General features: G+C 37.4%; 2 protein-coding genes across 2 annotated transcripts in view; both read right to left on the bottom strand.

Moving 5' to 3' along the window:
• Window positions 1-19979, bottom strand: part of LOC143620949 (putative alpha,alpha-trehalose-phosphate synthase [UDP-forming] 7) — a 178346-nt gene that overhangs the window by 104478 nt on the left and 53889 nt on the right. The window lies entirely within an intron of this gene.
• Window positions 856-3446, bottom strand: LOC143620892 (uncharacterized). The gene is made up of 4 exons (XM_077092475.1): window positions 3213-3446; window positions 1590-1712; window positions 1225-1344; window positions 856-1144 (listed from the first exon to the last, which is right to left on the bottom strand). The coding sequence occupies exons 1-4, from the start codon at window positions 3247-3249 to the stop codon at window positions 1080-1082; spliced, it is 345 nt and encodes a 114-aa protein (XP_076948590.1). The 5' UTR covers window positions 3250-3446; the 3' UTR covers window positions 856-1079.

Raw genomic sequence — 19979 nt, 5'->3', positions numbered from 1 at the left:
AAAATTATTTCAGAAACACAAATTCAAGCATGGTGTATATACGGGTTGACTAAAACACGGCTTATCTAACTTGTTCTAAAGCGTAGACAAGGAGATTCTATATACAACATGAAAATTTTTATTTGTTGATATGAAGTTACACGGCTACACAGATTTGACAATGTTGTGATACAATTTTAACACAACAGGAAGATAATCGAATAAGTAATTAACCAGCTGGGTTCTATTGATTCAATATGAACGGACTGAGTACTCTACTCAATATGAAGGTTACGACTGAGTACTCAATAATATAGGACAGTAATGATTACAATCGAAGAGCATTTCAAAACGGACGGGAATCAGAGTTAAAAGAGTAGGAGATGGAAAAAGAAGCTACATACATTCATCATATTCGTTATTCTTTTCTATTAGTCATTCTCGCATGTAAGTTACATGCTATTATTTTCCCCTAGGTTCTTTCAATTTATTGGGCTGGTTGGGATGGGCCTAATAATATGATTCATACTTCATAACCTTTGGGCTTTGACACCATTAATGTTTAATAAAATTTAATGATACATCTCTAGTTGAAAAATTTCTGTTCATAACAAATTTAGCACCTACATAAACAAATATAAAAACCAACTAACATGTCGTTTTGCGTTGGGTCGACTTTTAGGGGGGCAAAGCCGGAATGAATAATGGTGGACCTTATACTTGTTTAAGGTGGCGTTTGAGTTTCAAACACTACCCTGGCCCGTTAAAACTCACATTAACTTCTCTCGATCTTTAAGATCAACCGAGGACATGTTCTTGTCTTCCTAAGTATTTCACATAAGACACGACAGTTGATATAGTTACCAAAAGAAACCGATCTTCTGGCATAAACGGGCAAAAACAATATCCAAAACACCAATAGCAACTAGAAACTGCTCATCATAATATTTCTAGCAAACATCTTGAAAATGAATATCAAATTCAAAGAAAAAAGATCAAACCAGGTTACCTTTTCGTCAAGCAAAAACAATAAAACCAAAACTAAACATATACATGATTTACGTCTTTAGGCTAGAAAACGAGTCTGAACGTCTCCAATCTCAACTGTCACGGATCAAATTTGTCGGCGCACTTAAAACATACTTGGGTAACTCATATTTTGCACCTGCGATAACCAAGGAATTGATTATAAAAATGATTTTTTTTTAAATAATCAAGAAACTCGAAGTTTCAATGAATGTGTACCTCTCTCATCATAACATACAGTCAAATCAGCCTTTTGAACGATGACACCCGCACTCTCTATTATTGTTTGTGCAAGGGTTAAGTCGGCCTCTGCAGCTGCTTGAAGTGCATCCCAAATTTCTGATATTAAAAAAATAATTGTTAATCAGAAAACAGAGACGGACATATATTGTCAATTTTACATTTACTTAACTATACACGAATAATCAATGATTAAAAACTAATTAAAGAACCATATTCAATATTCACATTTAAAGGTCTAAAATGATGAAAAAAATAAATAAAATTGGTGATCATGAGAACCCGTTAAGGAAAACTCACAGGGCCCTACCAATACCCTGCTAACCAGTGGAAGTTGCGATTACCTTTTCGGCCACCATAATGTGGAGCAGTATCCCAGAACTCGTCACGCATACGCTTGAGCTGCTCCCCTGTAATTGGTTCAGAGTGCTTCCATGGTTTTGGTTTTGTTATTTTTTTAATAGCTTCTGCAATAAAGAAGAAACCAAAGTCCCACATCATTAAGCAAAAGCCAGCAATCAAACACTTTTTTAAGATTTATGCGTGTGTGTTAACCACACCTTACTCAAATACCACATAATTGACAGTTCAAGTTAGAAAAACCATCAGGCAAATCAAATAGATACTCTTAAAAAAATTGGGACCATCTGGCCACCGCAGTAAGCAAGTGATTCTGCAGCCAACTATGCACGACTTTAGAATTGATGGCCCGAAATATCATAATTCATAAAAGCCATTAATAGCTGCCAACTAAAATCTAACAAATCAAAGGAATACTTAAATAAAGTTGGGACCAATATTCAACTCATTCTGCACACAACCATGCGCGATTTTAAAACTGCTGGCCCAAATGTTTTAAGCAAGAAAATTTTACTAAAAGTCATAAAAACCATTAACAGCTACCAAAACTCCCAAACATATACTCATTGGGACCATCAAGCCACACCATTATGCAACTCGATAACCATGCCGACTTTAGAACTGATGGCCTTTTACTAATATTTAAATAAAAAAACTTTTTTTAAAACATCATAAAAGCCATTAGTAATTGATGAAAGTTGGGAACATCAAGCCACGCCAATAACCAACTCATGCTGCATACAAACCTTGAGCGGCTTTATAATTAATGGACCGACTGTCTACAAGCAAAAACCTTTATTGAAACTTGTAAAAGCCACTAATAGCTAACTAAAATCCGAATAAAATACTCAAAGAAAGTCGGGACCATCATACCACACCCGTAAGCAACTTATTTTACAGAAAACGCATTGCCGACTTAAGTCAAATTTGTTGAGTTTTTTTTTCCTTTTACCTACAATTAAAGACTCCTTTTTTTCATATATTTTTGCCATATGTCTGTCTCACAATGTACTATTCACAAGATTAGTGTATCTTCCATTGTATCTTAAAACACCAAGCAACAAATAATTTAACAAGTATAAATATTATACACTTTTATACTTTTGGTTTCCTAGCGCCCAAGTCTGTAGAGCAACTTAGTCGTGTCCAGCAGGTCATGATCAGTAATGTTATGACCCCACAAATGTTATTTTTAAACAACATAATTTTGCCATCCAAAAAGAGCTAGCGGCGCAACTTGTCCGTTTGCCTTTTGTATCGACGTAAACACTAGTTTTTAATAAAACCATTAAAAAAAAACTTGAGAAGAAAATAAGTTTAACTACAGAAACCCTAGAAACCATCAACAAAAAAAGCCCTAAAACCCCAAACACCCAATTGAAAATCAATAATACTTTTGCTTCCTAAACAAATTAACTAACAACTTCATACAAAATTAAACCCTTAAACCCCTACCACCCAATTGAAAATCAATCAGATTAAGTAAAACCCTAACTCAAAACACCAAATTAAGAATAACCCAGATAAAGTTTATACAAATTAAGCTAAAACCCAGATCCAAAATCAGCATATACAATCAAACATGCAACATAAAAAGATTAATTTACCGTCGGATTTGGCACGGGATGATCCTGCACAGCCCATAATAATAATAATATTAATTGGTTCCCCAGAAACGTTTGATTGTAAAATATAGGGGAAATTAGGGCATAAATAAATAAAATTGGTGCCCCCAAATTAATGAATTGATTTTCTTCCAGGGGACTGAATTGGGATTTGGGGAGTGGGTTGGTTTTATTTATGGATCAGATTATTATTATCGATTAAACGGGCCGAGGTGAGCTGGAGCCTTTCACCACCTACTTTTTATTATTATTTACACATGTCCACTCCACGTTAATTAAGCTATTTCGGGTGTAAACGTGTCGAGCCGCTTTAGATCGACTCGTTATAAACCATGTTTAGATCTTTGAGTTCGAGCTTAAAAATAAATTTGTTTGATAAATGAGTCAGGCCCTAGAATCATTTGTCGAATTTGAGTTGACTCGAATGGGTAAACGTCTAGACGGGCATATTATTTATCTAATTTATGTATATTTTTATAACAATTATCATGATATATGATTATGATAAAAATAGATAACTCATATAAATATTATTAATAATAAATAATAAAGGAGTCGGGCTCAAGTTTGAAGAGTTTCTCACGAGCCAAGTTTAAGTCTGAACGAGTTTGAGCTCGGCTCATTTACACCCCTACTCAAATTCAACAAGACAATACTCTTATAAAGTTATTTTGATATTTTTGTTTTTCATATTTATTTAACCTTTGTTTTACTTTAAACCATAAAAGATTCAAAACCACATACATTGTATAGAATATCATGTGTGATTTGCCATCTCCTATTCATTGTCACATTCATTTGTCGAGTCACTAATCATGGTTTATTGTCCAATCAGCCATCTTTCATGAGTATCATCTTCTTATCTTGTATTATTTGTTCTTGGAATGTTTTTGTTTAGGTTTATCGTAATGTGTTCGTCAATTAATGTAGGAGAACAACATAACAATATGGAGTCGTGTTAATCTTTATCAGTTATCATAAGCTTACACACAAATAGAGGTGCATAAAATACCTGGTTTCAGGCATACCCGGTGGGCCAATACACGGTCCAGACTCGATCCTACCCGTAAATCCCCACCTGGTTCCACCCTCCATATGTTTAAATCAGTTCCTATCCGAAATAACCGGTTCCACCGGGCATTACCGTTGATCTGCAAATTTTACCGTTGGAACCGGTTCCAACGACATTATAGCCGTTCTTTGACCGTTAAAGAGCTGGTTCCAACGACATTATAGCCGTTTTTGACCGTTAAAGAGCCGCTAGAACAAGTTTTCGACCTCCCCACTTAGTATAAATAGTTGTTAGCTCAAATGGTTGAGTACCCAACTCAAAAACACATTAACGAACGCAAAAACAAAAAAAACTCGGTTTACACTCACCCACACCTCCATTTTTTTCACTCTCACCACCAGTAGTCTGGCAAGTGCAAACAAAATGAAAGGCAAGAAGAAGGCGGCTTCTTCATCTGTTTTTATAGACCCGGTCGGTGTACCCGACGACCCAAAGGTTAAAAAGGCCGTCCCGCATAACCGCAACCCGGAAGTATAGGCCAACTGGGATTTGGTGGAGTTGGAAAGCGGGGAACTTAAGGCTCGTTGCAAATATTGTGGCACTCTATTGAAGCAAGATTCGAACTCAACTTTAAGAAAACATATTGAAAGAAAGTTTTGCAATGCGTTAAAAAGAAATTCACGAATCGGACCAAGTCGAATTGGGTGGATATGGTACACTATTTTCTTACAACATGAAAACGATTCATGATAGGATGGCGAATTCGTTATTCAAGAGGCTTTGCCGTTTAACCACTTTGACAACTCGTGGTTAACGACCATGATTCGAGAGACGCTTCAACCTCACTACACTCACGTAAGTCGTACTATCCTTAGACGACATTGTTTAAACTTGTGGAATTGTGCAAGAAGTGATTAAAAATTTTTAGAACTTTAAAAACAAGTGTGAGCATAACTAGTAATGTTTGGTCGGCGTCACATGGTTAACCGGAATCGTACCTTTGCGTAACCGCTCATTGGGTCTATCCGGTATCTTGGCAAATGATGAAACGTACCATCACGTTTGATAACTTTCCGTATCCACATACCGGCCAAAAGTTATTTAAAATTCTAAAATATATAATAACTTTTGATTTAAAAGGAAAATATTTTCAATGTTTTTTGATAATGCCACAAACAATACCGCGGCGGTTGAGAAACTAAAAATAAAATATGAACCGCCTTGTGAATGCAACTTTTTCCAAACTCGATGAGTCGCCCATATTATTAATTTAGTTGTTCAATATGGGCTCGAGAATCTTACTATATTATTAAAGCAATACAAGATGTCCACATGACCTTCAGCTAGCACGTCCACATAAACTTCTAAGTCATTCGGTTATTATTTATAGAATTGCCACATAATTCACTAATTAATATTTTTTCTAGAATTATAACCTCACTAATTAATGTTTTTTATAATCATAACCAACTATTTCCTTTCAGATGATTAAAAAACCAATTTTGACCACATTAATTATTTATAACTGATTGTTTGTTCTCCTTTTGAGTATGACTATTATTTTAATAATTCAATGATTTGTATAACAGTTTCTCATTCCACCATTTATACATATTTTTTTGCATCTTGTGGTTTTGTAGAGCACAAGGTAAATAGTTTTTATGATATCTACTTATATATAACGTTTGAAATATTTTCTACATGTGTCTAACACGGGCCAATATTCTAGTGATATCTTGTGGAGGGTATAAAATTTTTTAGATTGTAGTTACAAGATGTTTTTAGAAGTGGCAAAAAAACATAAAGACTTTAAAGAAATTTGTAAAGAAACAGGTAAAAAAGCTTTTAGTCCTATGCTTGAGTGTGTAATAAAACAAAAGGATTGTTTAAAAGTCTTTCATCATACTCTTTCGGATGTTTTTTAGGCCGATATGTTTCTGGTTGGAGCTTGGACCACCATAGAATATCTCGCCAAGTTTCTTGATGTTTTCAAAACCGCAACCACTAGATTATCGGGGTGTTACTATCCCAATAGTAGTTGTGTGATTTCCGAATTGTACGTTATGTCTTTAGCTATTAAAAGTTAGGATTATGTTCATTTCAGAAGTATTCTTAGTACGGGAAATGCAAGAAAAGATTATAACCAATCACAATTCTTCTTTTTATTTTATATTTTTTTAAATATAAAAATATAAGGGTATATTAGTAAAATCTTCAGGCTTATTGTTATGGTAACTAATAATTATTTTAGGAGTTTCAATTCATTGTTTTATTATATGATTTGCTTTTTTGTTGTAACCGATTTTGTTCTTCATCATCTAAGTCAATTTCCCCTAACGTCTAGAAGCTTAACGATGTCAACAGTATAAAAAAACATGATTCAGAGATAAATTCACCTTTTAATCATAAGAAATAGTATATACGTGTTTCATATTTTAACTGATTTTAAAACCGATTATCGTACTATTAGGACTTTTGTGCGAATTATGTTTTTAGAATTGGTTTCATTTTATTTCTAATAAACTAAAATGATTTCACAACCAAAATATTATTTCAATTAAAAACATTTTGGTAGTGTGATAAAATCCATTAAGATCGATGAATTTTTTTTTCAATTCTATTTAAACTGGTGGATTTCATAAACTTCTAGGTTCAATATTGTTCTTGCATTCTGTGCTACAAACAACACTACATGTATAATTTTTTTTATTATTTCATATTAATCTGGTGGCAATGTAGGAACAATTTGTTGTAGCATAGGGACAATTTGTTGCAGCGTTGGGATAATCTATGCACTATAGGAGCAATTTGTTGTTGTGTTGGGATAATTTCTTACATTATAGGGACAATTTGTTGCAGTGTTGGGATAATTTGCTTTTGTGTAGGAACATTTTTTTGTAGTGTAGGAACGATTTTCAAACAAAATATAGCATGCAAAGTTTATCCAAGTTCCATAAACAGGTCATAAACACTTGACCACTTAGTTTAGCTTACATAAAAACATAATTTATATATAATGGATAGAAAATAATATAAATGTTCTTAGTCTCATTCGGTTTTATCGTGTAACATCCTACTTTTGATAATAATAAATAAAAGATGTTTCGTTTAAGGGTGCGTTTATATATAGCTAAGTTAAATAAAGTGTGGACTTGGACAAAGAAAGATGGAATAAGAGATGGTGATTAGCCTTAGGTCAATGGGCTTAAGGGTATATAAACCCTTTAAACCTCCCTAAAACCCTCATTCTTATCTTCTAGCCTCCATAACACACTCGAGAACACACAAAAACACTCCTAATATCACAGCCGAGATCCGAGATCCAAACTAAGCTTAGATCCTATTAGATCTTTGATTATCAAGCAAGAAACAAGTCCATAGTTGTACGAGAAGCTAACCCGTAGCTTAAAATACGTTAAGAGGTACATTTTATGTATAAAGGTTTAGATTTTAAGAACGGTTCGCCCTAAGACTTGGTACTAAGGCAAATCGGGTATTTTTATATCATAAAAATGTAAACTTGATGTTAAAAGTGAACTTAATGGGCTCGTTAGTATAAACGGTTCATATAATAACCCTAGATCTATCTTAAAGGAGTTTGAAATCAATAAAGGTGTAAACTTTATTGATAAGTAAGCTAGATCTTGGTCTAAGATAGAAAGGAAAACGTTTAGGAGATGATACAACACTGAAAAATGAGAACGGATGTTAATATATGAGGTAATAATGATGATGAAGGTGTTAATATGTAACATCGTGTAAAATTAGAGTTCAAAATGTCAAAAGGACAAAGTTAAGGGACTAAATTTGCCAAAATCCAAACCTGAGGGTTAAAATTAAAAATTATGTTTTCCTGACCCATCGCGCTACGCGATGGATCATAAGAGAGCCCCATCACGTACCGCGATGGGTTATTTGACACGTTGTGACACGTGTGCCACGTGGCACACGGTGGCATCGTCTGCCGCCACGTGTCGCCACGTGGCGCAACGTATGCCACGTGTCGCCACATGGCAGGTCTAATGGGTGACTGGCCAAGCCTACGTCGCGGTACGCGACAGGCTAAGCCAAGGCCCGTCGCGTACCGCGATGGGGTCCAAAATTTGGCTATAAATAGAAGGCCACGGGATCAGCTGATCTCACATCAAATCACACATACTACTCTCTCCCTAACATCTCTCTAAAATTCCATAACCACACTCTCGATTCGTCTCAATAAGCGTGCCGCGATTTCTCGATCTACGTGTTCGTTTCCTCGAAGCTCGTGCCACCCTCCACATATAACCAAGAAGGCGTTTGTTATCATGGCGATGCATCCCGAGAAGTGTGCCAACGAGTGTTGAAGATTGGTGATATCGTTTAGCAACAAGGAGAGACGTTGATCAAGACGACAAAGGAGACCAAGCGGCGTTGGAGTGTTGCTCGAGTTCCTTGGGTTTCTAAACGCCAACAAGGTAGGCGTAACGACAACTGAATATAATAAAATATTCTTATAAAGGCTTAAACCTTAAGTCGAGGTTATACTCGATACCTCGATAAAAAGAAAAGAAAACATAACAAAGAAATGAACAAAAGATAAGATATTGAATAGTGATAAATATATATGTGTGTAAGTATATATTCTTCTTTGTTATGAAAATATTATTTAACAAATAAATAACTATTCATAAATAATAAAAGAAAAAGAATACGTTTCTTAAAAAAGAAGAAACGTCGGGTTTCATAAATAAACTAAAGGTTTATAAATTACTTTTTAACTAAAGGTTTTAAAGTAAAAGAGATATTGAACTTCATCGAGGTAAAGTTTATAAAATATGACTAAAGGTCTTAAGCCGGATTGTATATCCGACTAACAAATGGTTATACTCGTACTATAGGTGCGAGATAGCAAGGGAAAGACCCTCGAACGGTGTTTGAAGCCGATCCCAAAGTGAAAAGGTGAATACGCCCCCAAACTTTTACAAACTTATTTAAACGAGTCAAACGTGTTATATGAAAATTATTTACAAGGGTCTACGTGTTCCTAAAACCGTTATAAATAAAGGTATAAGCCTAGCCCTCAGGCTGTAGTATACGTTTGTCTGGATCCTTACATATTACGCGGTGGGCACATTGCACCACGCCTGGTCGTAGGACGCTTTCCTATAGGAAGCACAACCATGTGTATACATACGGGTACTTAACTAAGTCAAACGTTGCGGTGTTTGCTGAGGTGACCTAGTGTAGAGACTCGAATTTATAAATGTGTCGTTTTAACTTTGTTATTCCTAAGCCACGATGGGCCGAGGCAGGCGTAGTCTCGAGGGGTAATAAAGTAAAAGAAAATATTTTAGCGTCAGCATATTCACCAGCATTCGTTGCTGACGTATTTTCTTACATTTTGCAGGTGACCAAGATTAGCGCTTGAAGTATCGAAGTGCTACTTATATATCCGATGGCTCGGATTTGTTTTGTATAAACTTAATATACTTAAACGGTGGTTTGTAATTATAAAACAAGTAATCTTTTAAATACTAAACGGGAAACTTTTATATCCCGTCTTTTGTATGTAAATATTTATAAGTTAAATCCACATGTTTATAAGACTTCCGCTAATTGAACGTAACTCTGTTTTATTTACAAATGTGGTACCAACATAGTTGTCATACGCCTAGACGTGGTTTGGGGTGTGACAACTATTGGTATCAGAGCCATCGATCTTAGCGAATTGGGTATCATAAAACAATACCCAAGCTTCGATCCAAGTATAGGAATTAATTTATTATTTGTTTTAGGGATAAGATAGGCTGGTAACCTTTTCTTTCCCTCCACATTCTAAACCACCCACAATGATAGATGTCATTCAAAACCCATATGGAGAACTATGTGCGCAAGGCTAAAGAGGCTGGAATCGCCGAACCTTACCCCGAGGATAATATGAGTGAAGGATACTATGAAGCGTACTTTGACCAAGATGTGGAACATGACTTAACCAAACCCGTATACTACCCCGGAAGTAAACACTATCCAATAGACGTTCCCAATAGTCCACCGAAACCAAGAATCGAGCCACCAAGGCACTCAAGTTACCATTCACCAAGCATACCAATGTACCATCCCTCTGAAGTACCGACGTACCATCCAACTGAGATCCCTATATACCAACCCTCGGAGATACCGCAGTACTACCCAACTGGATACCTACCACCTAATCCTCATCCATCCTATGCATTCCTTTCCAACTTACCCATCAAAGAAGAACAAGATCCCCATCCTCCGACTGGATGAAGTGCCACTCCGATTAACGACGATGGCATACCGGAAGCTCCACTTTCAATGAAGTCAAATCTCAACCCAACAATAATAGAGGGCCGTCCTGCAAACCTAGAATGAGGGTGATGATGCCCTATGAAAGTTTCCAGATGCCCCCGATAAACAATGAAACCACTCAGCTTATGGAAGAGGAAGAACCCGAGGAGGAAGAGGAAGACCCCGAAGAAGAGGAGGATCCTGAGGAAGAGTCTGAACTGGAAGAAGAGCATCCCGATAATCCCAATGAGATATCAACATCAATGTATGGATCACTCACTTCCCAAAACCATCCATATGTCCAATATCTTGAGAAACTCAAAAACCAAGCTTCATCAAGTTTTCCACCGTCCCAAGGCGTGATCCCAACAGAAGAAGAACAAGCTGATGAGATCCGAGAACAAAACCAAGCTGCTAAAGATTTCTTCTACTTTTCATCCGACATGACTGAAGTTCCGTATCCAGAACCAAGGAATCACTATGAAATGGTGACATTGGGTTACCGCGACCCACCTCCACAATATGGATACCCCAACGAAGTTCCATAGTCGTATGAAGAACACTTGGACCGCGCTTTGCACGAAACAGATGATTGGAGAAAGAAGATGGCCATTGAAGGAGAGAAAAAGAAGAAAATAGGAAAGACACTCCTTCATAAGTGCAGCAAGCTAACAAAAGTGGTGAGGAAGTTCATGAAAGATTGAAGATGGTGAAGAGGATGCAATGTGAAGTTATGTGTATAATATAATCTTATATGTTATGTGATATATGTGTGTAACAAGAACGTTGAAACGTTCTTGAAATAAAGATAGGATGATATATATATATATATCTATTAAATGATATATATATATATATGTATGTATAGTAAAATAAGTATATATATCCTTTTGTGATATATATATATATATAAATGTGTAATAAAATATATGTTTAATAAAGGAAACGTTGTTAAAATTTCAGATATAAAAAGAGATATTAAAAAGAAAAATGTCTGAACAAAGTAATAACAACGAGAATACACGAAAAGAAGACGAGATAAGAAAGGGGAAAGACCCCGTAAATAATCAAGATGAACCGATCCCCGATAAATATATGAAACAAATACAAAAGATGATTATGGATGCGGTTAGAGATGAGTCTATGGCTAGGTCTCAATAGAAAAACTCAACATTCTCATTCCGTTAATCCTTCCCGAAAATCTCGTCCGAACCCGTCTCGTATCGAAGAAAGCGTTCATGAGTCGAATGCTGATGGAAGTGTTAGACAAAAATTTAAGAAACTCAAAATCAATGGGTGTTCGTTCAAGGACTTCAAATACTATGGACTGAAAGAGTTCCATGGTGATAAAGTGTCACACCCTCAAAATCCACTAACGGAGTTTTACCGTCAGAGGGTGTGAACTAACAGGATCAGAATCATCAGTTATAATCAAACCATAAAACAAAGTTTCAAAACCATGAAAAACGTTTACGAGTAATTTAATGCGGAAGCGTAAAACCATAGAAAACAATGTTACGTCACGCAGGACGATTTAAAACCAATGATAACAGTTAAAAGTAAGTTTGCATAGTTAAAAGTTTTTCAAGCAATGTATGTTCCTAAACCGCGCGCCCGCCTCGGCTACCTGAGAATAACATACTAAAAGTGTCAACACAAGGTTGGTGAGTTCACAAGTTATATAAAAATAAATGTTTAGCGTTTGCGTTCAGCGTTTTGCGTTACAGCGTTTTGCGTTACAGCGTTTTGCGTTACCAGATAGTGTTATGTCAATTATATATCTATAGGTAGCTAGCCTATAAAGCAAGTATTACTAAGTGTTCGACACCGAAGCTGACTGTTTATCAAGTGCCTTGTCACCAGGTCATCCAGACCATGGTACGTGTTAGCCAAAATTACACCCGCTCGACTTCCAGTCGAGTTTAGCGTTGGGTGGGGTTTGTCAAACCCAGTAGTACTACTCAACAGTGACTCGCTATTCCAAATATTAACCGGTTCGATGTGTAGGACTTCAAATGTTTCGTTTGCCACTTAGCCTTTACAAGTGATATATAATTTACTAACAAAATCTTAAATGCGTTTTTCGGAGTATGTTATCTCCCCCAAGTGAAAAGCGTTTAAAACAGTTTAAAGGGGTAAGTGAAACTCACTGTTTGCAAAGAATTTCCCAAATTAAATCACCAAGATGCGCGTCACAGAAAAACTCTCTCTAGCGTTCTAAAACAACAAAGAGATTTTTCTAAGTGTCGGAATATTATCGAGTCTCTAGACCCGGCACATAATACCTATGCACATAACATGTTTCGTGTTTCGTTTGTGAATCGTGTGTGACTTTAACAAGTGTATTTGTGACACATTACATGTGTAAGCAATCATATACGTGTCATGTATTCATAAAGTACATCACTAGCAATTATTCCCCGTAAGGACATTTTGGTCAAATCATGACAATTAACTAGCCATTATTCCCCATAAGGGCAATTTGGTCAAATTATGACAATCAATTAGCAGTTATTCCCCGCAAGGGCATTTTAGTCAAAACACGACAATTATCTTGCAATCATTCCCCTCAAGGGCAATTTGGTCAAAACACGATAATAAATTAGCAAGTATCATATTTCATGCATTTTCACAAAACTCAGCAGCTAGTTTCACCGAGACAGAAATTCTACTTAAAAGATTGTACTATTCCACCAATCATAGAATCTCAATTAATTTACCAAAAATCATCACAGAAGCATATATGTCTTAGGTTTCCAGAACATATTTTATTATATTTTTATTCCACATAGTTTTCTCACAATCATCAAATCATTACAGCAAACTCATAACAGTCAAATTCATGCGCAACAGAATGTTATTTGCAATTCCCGTTAAACGAAAAATCCAATAAATGCAACACCACTTGGGTTAGGTTCCTAACTCAATAAGTCAACTTCCAGAAGTGGAACCAACCCAATTGGTCTCGTAGATCATGAAATATAATATTTACAAAACAACCTAACAGCAGGTCTAATAGCTCAGCTTTGCACAACGTTTTTGTAAAATCATAAAAGTTAACTTCTACTTATCCAAAAATTACAAGTTTATATTCTTTAGAAACTAGACTCAACCTAGTTTACTGTAGTATCAATAATCTCAACCAATTTTCACATTTACACTTCGTTACAGTCACTTAAACATCAAATACACATTCTGTCCAGAAACTGTTTGCATCCAAACTCAACATATTAACAATCTATGAACTATCATGCATTCATATAACACTCTAGACTTCATAAACACCATCCATGCACATCAATTACCCATTACATACATGATTAGGGTTTTTGTTTGAACTCAAATCATAGACACAACAATCAACATGTAACAACATCCAATCTAGTTATCAAATCATCAATTAATCAACAACAATCATAATAACTACATATACATATAGAATCGGCAGCTAGGGTTTACAATTAACCCAACAAACATCAAAATCAAGTAATAAGGATGTATAGGATAATCAATTATACCTTCCTAGCACCTAATTCTTCAATCAAGGACTTGATTTGATGGTTGTATGTGTGTGTATAGGTGACGGCAGCCAAGGGTTCACAAGGAAGGAAGCTCCGATCGGGATTGTGTGTGTGGGGAGAGAATAAGTTAGGGTTTGTTGTTAATGATATATTTATAGAATACTATGTTACACTTTGGCCCCTCCACTTCTAAGTATTACTTTTCCTAGCTTAACTAACTTAGTTCTTGTTTCTTGTCTAGCATTACACACCATATAATCAAGTAACACATATGTTAACACATAATTATCACATAATTATTATGTTGACGTTTTTCGTTTATTCACCAATCGTTTGCGTCAACTCGTTTGCGTTTCGGTGCAATTCCCGAAAGACTACACATGTAGTAAGTGTTAAGCGTCATTTAAACCCTAGTTTAAATGTAATGAAGTGTGTGTTATAGATTCAATGATCTTTAAGTTTGAATTGACGGAGTTGAGTTAACTGAGTTAACCTGAAATTGACGATTGTCACATAAAGGAGCCATCACAACTGTGAGGTGGCTTGAGGAGATGGAAACAATTGTAATAACAAGCAAGTGTTTCGATGAGGAGAAGATCCAATATTCTGCCCTGATGTTCAAAGGAGAAGCGCTTGAGTGGTGGAATACAATGATTATGAGCAAAGGAAGAGATGTGATGTACAATTTAAGTTGGGATGAATTCAAAGCGATGTTAATGGGAAATTTTTGTCCCATGCATGAAACCGACCAAATTCAAACTAAATTTCTCAATCTTAAGGTCAAGGGGACTAATCTTCGTGAATACAACACCAAGTTTCACGAATATTGTCGTCTGGTTCCTCAGCTGGTAAATCCTGAATCCAGCAAAGTTACCTGATACATTGGGGACTGCCGCGGGAAATCCGCGATTTGGTGAGGTCACACTTACCACAAACCGCCGACTTCGCGATGGAATTGGTTGGTTATCTGATGGGCGGTATAGTTCGCAACAAGGAAGAAGATAAGAAGGTTACAACAACTGCTCAAGGGAGAACTGGAGGAAGCGCCAACTTCAAAGGAAAAGGCGTAAACCAATCCCAAAGTCGATTCAATTCAAATGCTACGACATGCAAAACATGTAGAAGGTATCACAAGGGTCGATGTAACTTCGCTCCGCCTCCTAAAGTTTGTGAGTCATGCAACCGTACGGGTCATGCAGCTGCTGACTGTTGGAAAAAGAAAATGACATGCTACAACTGTAAAGAGATGGGACACTTGAGCTTTGAATGCCCAAAGAACAAACCCGCGACTGGTGGTGCGGGTGGAAGTGGCCAGAACAAGAAGGGAAACGCGAGAGTCTTTGTACTCAACACAAAGAAGGCCGCTGACATACCAGAAACCATTACCGGTACGTTTCTAGTCAACGACACCTATGCTAGAGTTTTATTCGATTAGGGTGCCAATTTAAGTTTTATAGATTATAGCTTTTGTAGTCTATTAAACGAACCTTTAATAAAGTTAAATAAAACTCTAAGCGTCAAGACTGCTGGTGGCGAAATCGTTAAGATCTCCGAAGCCCTTAAAAACGGAAAACTTCACTTAGCTGGTTATATTCTGCCTATCCAACTTTTACCAATGGCACTTGCTGGTTTTGATATTGTACTTGGTATGGATTGGTAATCCGATAACTATGCCCGTATCATCTGTAATAGCAAAACTACTGAACTTCAAGCCCCCGATAAATGAACGATTCGAATTGAAGGGGACAAAGACGCTGGCCAAGTTAGCATAATTTCCATAATTAGGGCTAATAAATGTTTAAATCAAGGATGCTTAGCATTCATGGCCTACGTCATTGAAGAATCAAAGCCAAAGGAGATAAAGGACGTACCTATAGTCTCTGACTTTTTCGACGTCTTTCCTGATGAACTTCCCGAAATTCCTCCCGATCCCGAAGTAGAGTTTATGATCGATCTCATTCCCGGTACTGCTCCGATCGCTAAAGTTCCGTATCGCTTAGCGCAACCGAGATGAAGTAGTTAAAGAAACAACTCGACGAGCTTTTGGAGAAAGGCTTTATTCGACTGAGTTCGTCACAATGGGGAGCACCAATCCTATTCGTCAAAAAGAAGGATGGATCTATGCGTATGTGTATCGATTATCGTGCGTTAAACAAAGTCATAATCAAAAATCGTTATCCGCTCCCTCGAATCGATGATCTTTTTGACCAACTTCAAGGTACTAGCTTCTTCTCTAAAATCGATCTTCGTTCCGGCTATCACCAACTCAAAGTCCAATCCGAAGATATCCCAAAGACCGTTTTTCGAACAAGGTATGGACATTATGAGTTCACGGTCATGCCGTTTGGACTTACTAATACGCCAGCTGCGTTCATGGACATGATGAATCGAATCTGCAAGCCTTACTTAGATAAATTTGTGATAGTATTTATTGACGACATATTAATTTATTCTAAGTCTAAGGATGATCAAGAAGTCCATCTTCAAACTTTGCTTGAAATTCTTAGAACCGAGAAATTGTATGCTAAATTCTCAAAATGCAAGTTCTGGTTGCATGAAGTACAATTTCTTGGTCACATCATCAATGTCAATGGTATTCAAGTCGATCCCGCTAAGATTGAAGCTATCTCTAAGTGGGAGATCCCAAAATCGCCAACCGAGATTCAAAGTTTCTTAGGTTTGGCCGGCTACTACCGTATGTTCATTGAAAACTTTTCCCGAATCGTTTCCCCTAACCTCCTTAACTCGCAAGAACAATATCAAATACGAATGGGGAACAAAGAAACAAGAGGCGTTCGATATACTCAAACAAAAGCTCACCCAAGCACCTATACTGGCCTTGCCAGAGGGTACTGAGGACTTTGTGGTATTTAGTGACGCATCTCACTCCGGCTTGGGATGTGTACTAATGCAACGTAAGAAGGTAATCGCTTACGCCTCTCGTCAACTCAAAGTACACGAAAAGAACTATACGACTCACGATCTAGAGTTAGGCGCCATAATCTTTGCACTTAAGATATTGAGGCACTATCTCTATGGAGTAAGATTTATCGTGTACACTGATCATAAAATCTTAAAGCATATTTTCGATCAAAAAGAGCTCAACATGCGTCAACGACGATGGATGGAAACACTCAATGATTACGACTGCGAGATTGTTTACCATGAAGGCAAAGCCAACGTCGTGGCTGATGCCTTAAGTCGCAAGGAACATGAGAAGCCTAAAAGAGTCCGAGCGTTGCGTCTAGAACTTCAAATTGATCTTCTCGAACAAATCAAATCTGCCCAAATTCAAGCGATCAATGAAAACCAAATCTCTGACGAAAAACGTCGACACCATTGACTCGTTAATCAAGGGTGACGGTGATATCTTTAGACTCGGAAATAGGATTTAGGTACCAATCGTTGGGGACTTGCGTAAGAAAATTTTGAACAAAGCCTATAAGTCCAAGTACATGATGGACCCCGGTAGTGACAAAATGTACCATAATCTCAAATCGAACTACTGTTGAATGGGATGAAAAGGGATGTCGCTTCGCATGTTGCGAAATGTTTAACATGTTTGAAAGTCAAGGCTGAGCACCAAAAGCCTTCGGGATTGCTCTAGCAACCCGAACTTCCAGTATGGAAATGGGAGTTAATTACAATGGATTTCGTTACCAAACTCCCTAAAACGACTCGACAACATAACGCAATCTGGGTGATTGTGGATCGATTGACAAAATCCGCACACTTTATACCCATCAATGAATCATACTCAATGGATATACTAGCGCGTATTTATGTGAACAACATCGTTGCTTTGCATGGAGTACCGTTGTCTATAATTTCTGATCGAGACAGTCGTTTCACATCACATTTTTGGAAAAGCTTCCAACAAGCCTTAGGCACAAAGCTTAACCTTAGCACCGTCTATCATCCGCAAACTGATGGGCAAAGCGAAAAAATGATCCAAACGTTGGAAGACATGCTCCGAGCTTGTGTGATCGCTTTAGGTGGAAGTTGGTATGACCACTTACCCCTAATGGAATTCTCGTATAATAATAGCTATCACACAAGTATTCAAGCCGCACCATGGAGGCGTTATATGGTCGAAAATGTAGAACGCTCGTGTGTTGGTCTGAAACCGGAGACAATCAATTATCTAGACCCGAGATAGTCCAAGAAACCACCGACAAGATTCTCCAAATCCGAGAACGACTTAAGATGGCACGTGATCGCCAAAAGATTTACGCCGATGTCCGTCGTAAGCTGTTAGAGTTTAATTTTGGTGATAATGTGTTATTAAAAGTCTCGCCCTAGAGAGGCGTTGTTCGCTTCGGTAAGAAAGAAAAATTAAGCCCTCGATTCGTTTGACCATTCGAGCTACTCGAATGAATTGGTACTGTTGCATACCGATTGCGACTGCCCGAGGAAATGCAATGGATACACGATGTATTCCATATTTCGAATCTACGTAAATGTTTGACTGATGAATCTTAAGCTATGCCATTAAAAAACGTTGAAATAAATGAAAACTTAAAATTCGTAGAACGTCCAATTCAAATAGAAGATTCGAAAACAAAGAAATTATAAAGACGAACGTTAAAAATTGTGAAAGTCAAATGGGACTCACAAAGAGGGCCCGAGTATACATGGGAACTCGAATCGGAAATGAAAAAGAAATATCCCCGTCTATTTCAATGAAGCAATCTCGAGGACAAGATTTATTTCAAGGTGGGGAGGATGTAACATCATGTAAAATTCGAGTTCAAAATGTCAAAAAGACAAAGTTAAGGGACTAAATTTGCCAAAATCCAAACCTGAGGGTTAAAATTAAAAATTCTGTTTTCCTAACCCATCGCGCTACGCGATGGATCAGAAGAGAGACCCATCGCATAGCGCGATGGGTTATCTGACACGTTGTGACACGTGTGCACGTGGCACACGGTGGCATCGTCTGCCGCCACGTGTCACCACGTGGCAACACGGCCGCCACGTGTCGCAACGCCTGACACGTGTCGTCACGTGGCAGGTCTAATGGGTGACTGGCCAAGCCTACGTCGCGGTACGCGACAGGCTAAGCTAAGGCCCGTCGCGTACCGCGATGGGGTCCAAATTTTGGCTATAAATAGAAGGCCACGGGTTCAGCTGATCTCGCATCAAATCAGACATACTACTCTCTCCCTAACATCTCTCTAGAATTCCATAACCACACTCTCGATTAGTCTCGATAAGAGTGCCCCAATTTCTCGATCTACGTGTTCGTTTCCTCAAAGCTCGTGCCACCCTCCACCCTCATATAACCAAGAAGGCGTTTGTTATCATGGCGATGCATCCCAAAAAGTGTGCCAACGAGTTTTGAAGATTGGTGATATCGTTTGGCGACAAGGAGATACGTTGATCAAGACGACAAAGGAGACCAAGCGGCGTTGGAGTGCTGCTCGAGTTCCTAGGGTTTCCAAACGCCAACAAGGTAGGCTTAACGACAACGCCTGGTCGTAGGACGCTTTCCTATAGGAAACACGACCATGTGTATACATACGGGTACTTAACTAAGTCGAACGCTGCGGTGTTTGCTGAGGTGACCTAGTGTAGAGACTCGAATTTATAAATGTGTCGTTTTAACTTTGTTATTCCTAAACCACGATGGGCCGAGGCAGGCGTAGTCTCGGGGGGGTAATAAAGTAAAAAAAAGTATTTTAGCGTCAGCATATTCACCAGCATTCGTTGCTGACGTATTTTCTTACATTTTGCAGGTGAGCAAGATTAGCGCTTGAAGTATCGAAGTGCTACTTATATATCCGATGGCTCAGATTTGTTTTGTATAAACTTAATATACTTAAATGGTGGTTTGTAATTATAAAACCAGTAATCTTTTAAATACTAAATGGGAAACTTTTATATCCCGTCATTTGTATGTAAATATTTATAAGTTAAATCCACATG

This window comes from Bidens hawaiensis, unplaced genomic scaffold (assembly GCF_021521415.1).
Source record: "Bidens hawaiensis isolate Kalapana, Puna unplaced genomic scaffold, B.hawaiensis_p1.1 tig00002735_1, whole genome shotgun sequence".
Lineage (NCBI taxonomy): Eukaryota > Viridiplantae > Streptophyta > Magnoliopsida > Asterales > Asteraceae > Bidens > Bidens hawaiensis.
This window is presented reverse-complemented; position numbering and strand designations above follow the sequence as displayed.

Bases quoted from the DNA above. Each gene is read 5' to 3' on its own strand.
- LOC143620892 (XM_077092475.1), bottom strand. From the start codon at position 3,249: ATGGGCTGTGCAGGATCATCCCGTGCCAAATCCGACG. The intron at 1,713-3,212 runs GTAAATTAATCT...TCTTTATTGCAG, and splicing joins ATCCCGTGCCAAATCCGACG to AAGCTATTAAAAAAATAACA. The intron at 1,145-1,224 runs GTACACATTCAT...TGGTTATCGCAG, and splicing joins TGTATGTTATGATGAGAGAG to GTGCAAAATATGAGTTACCC.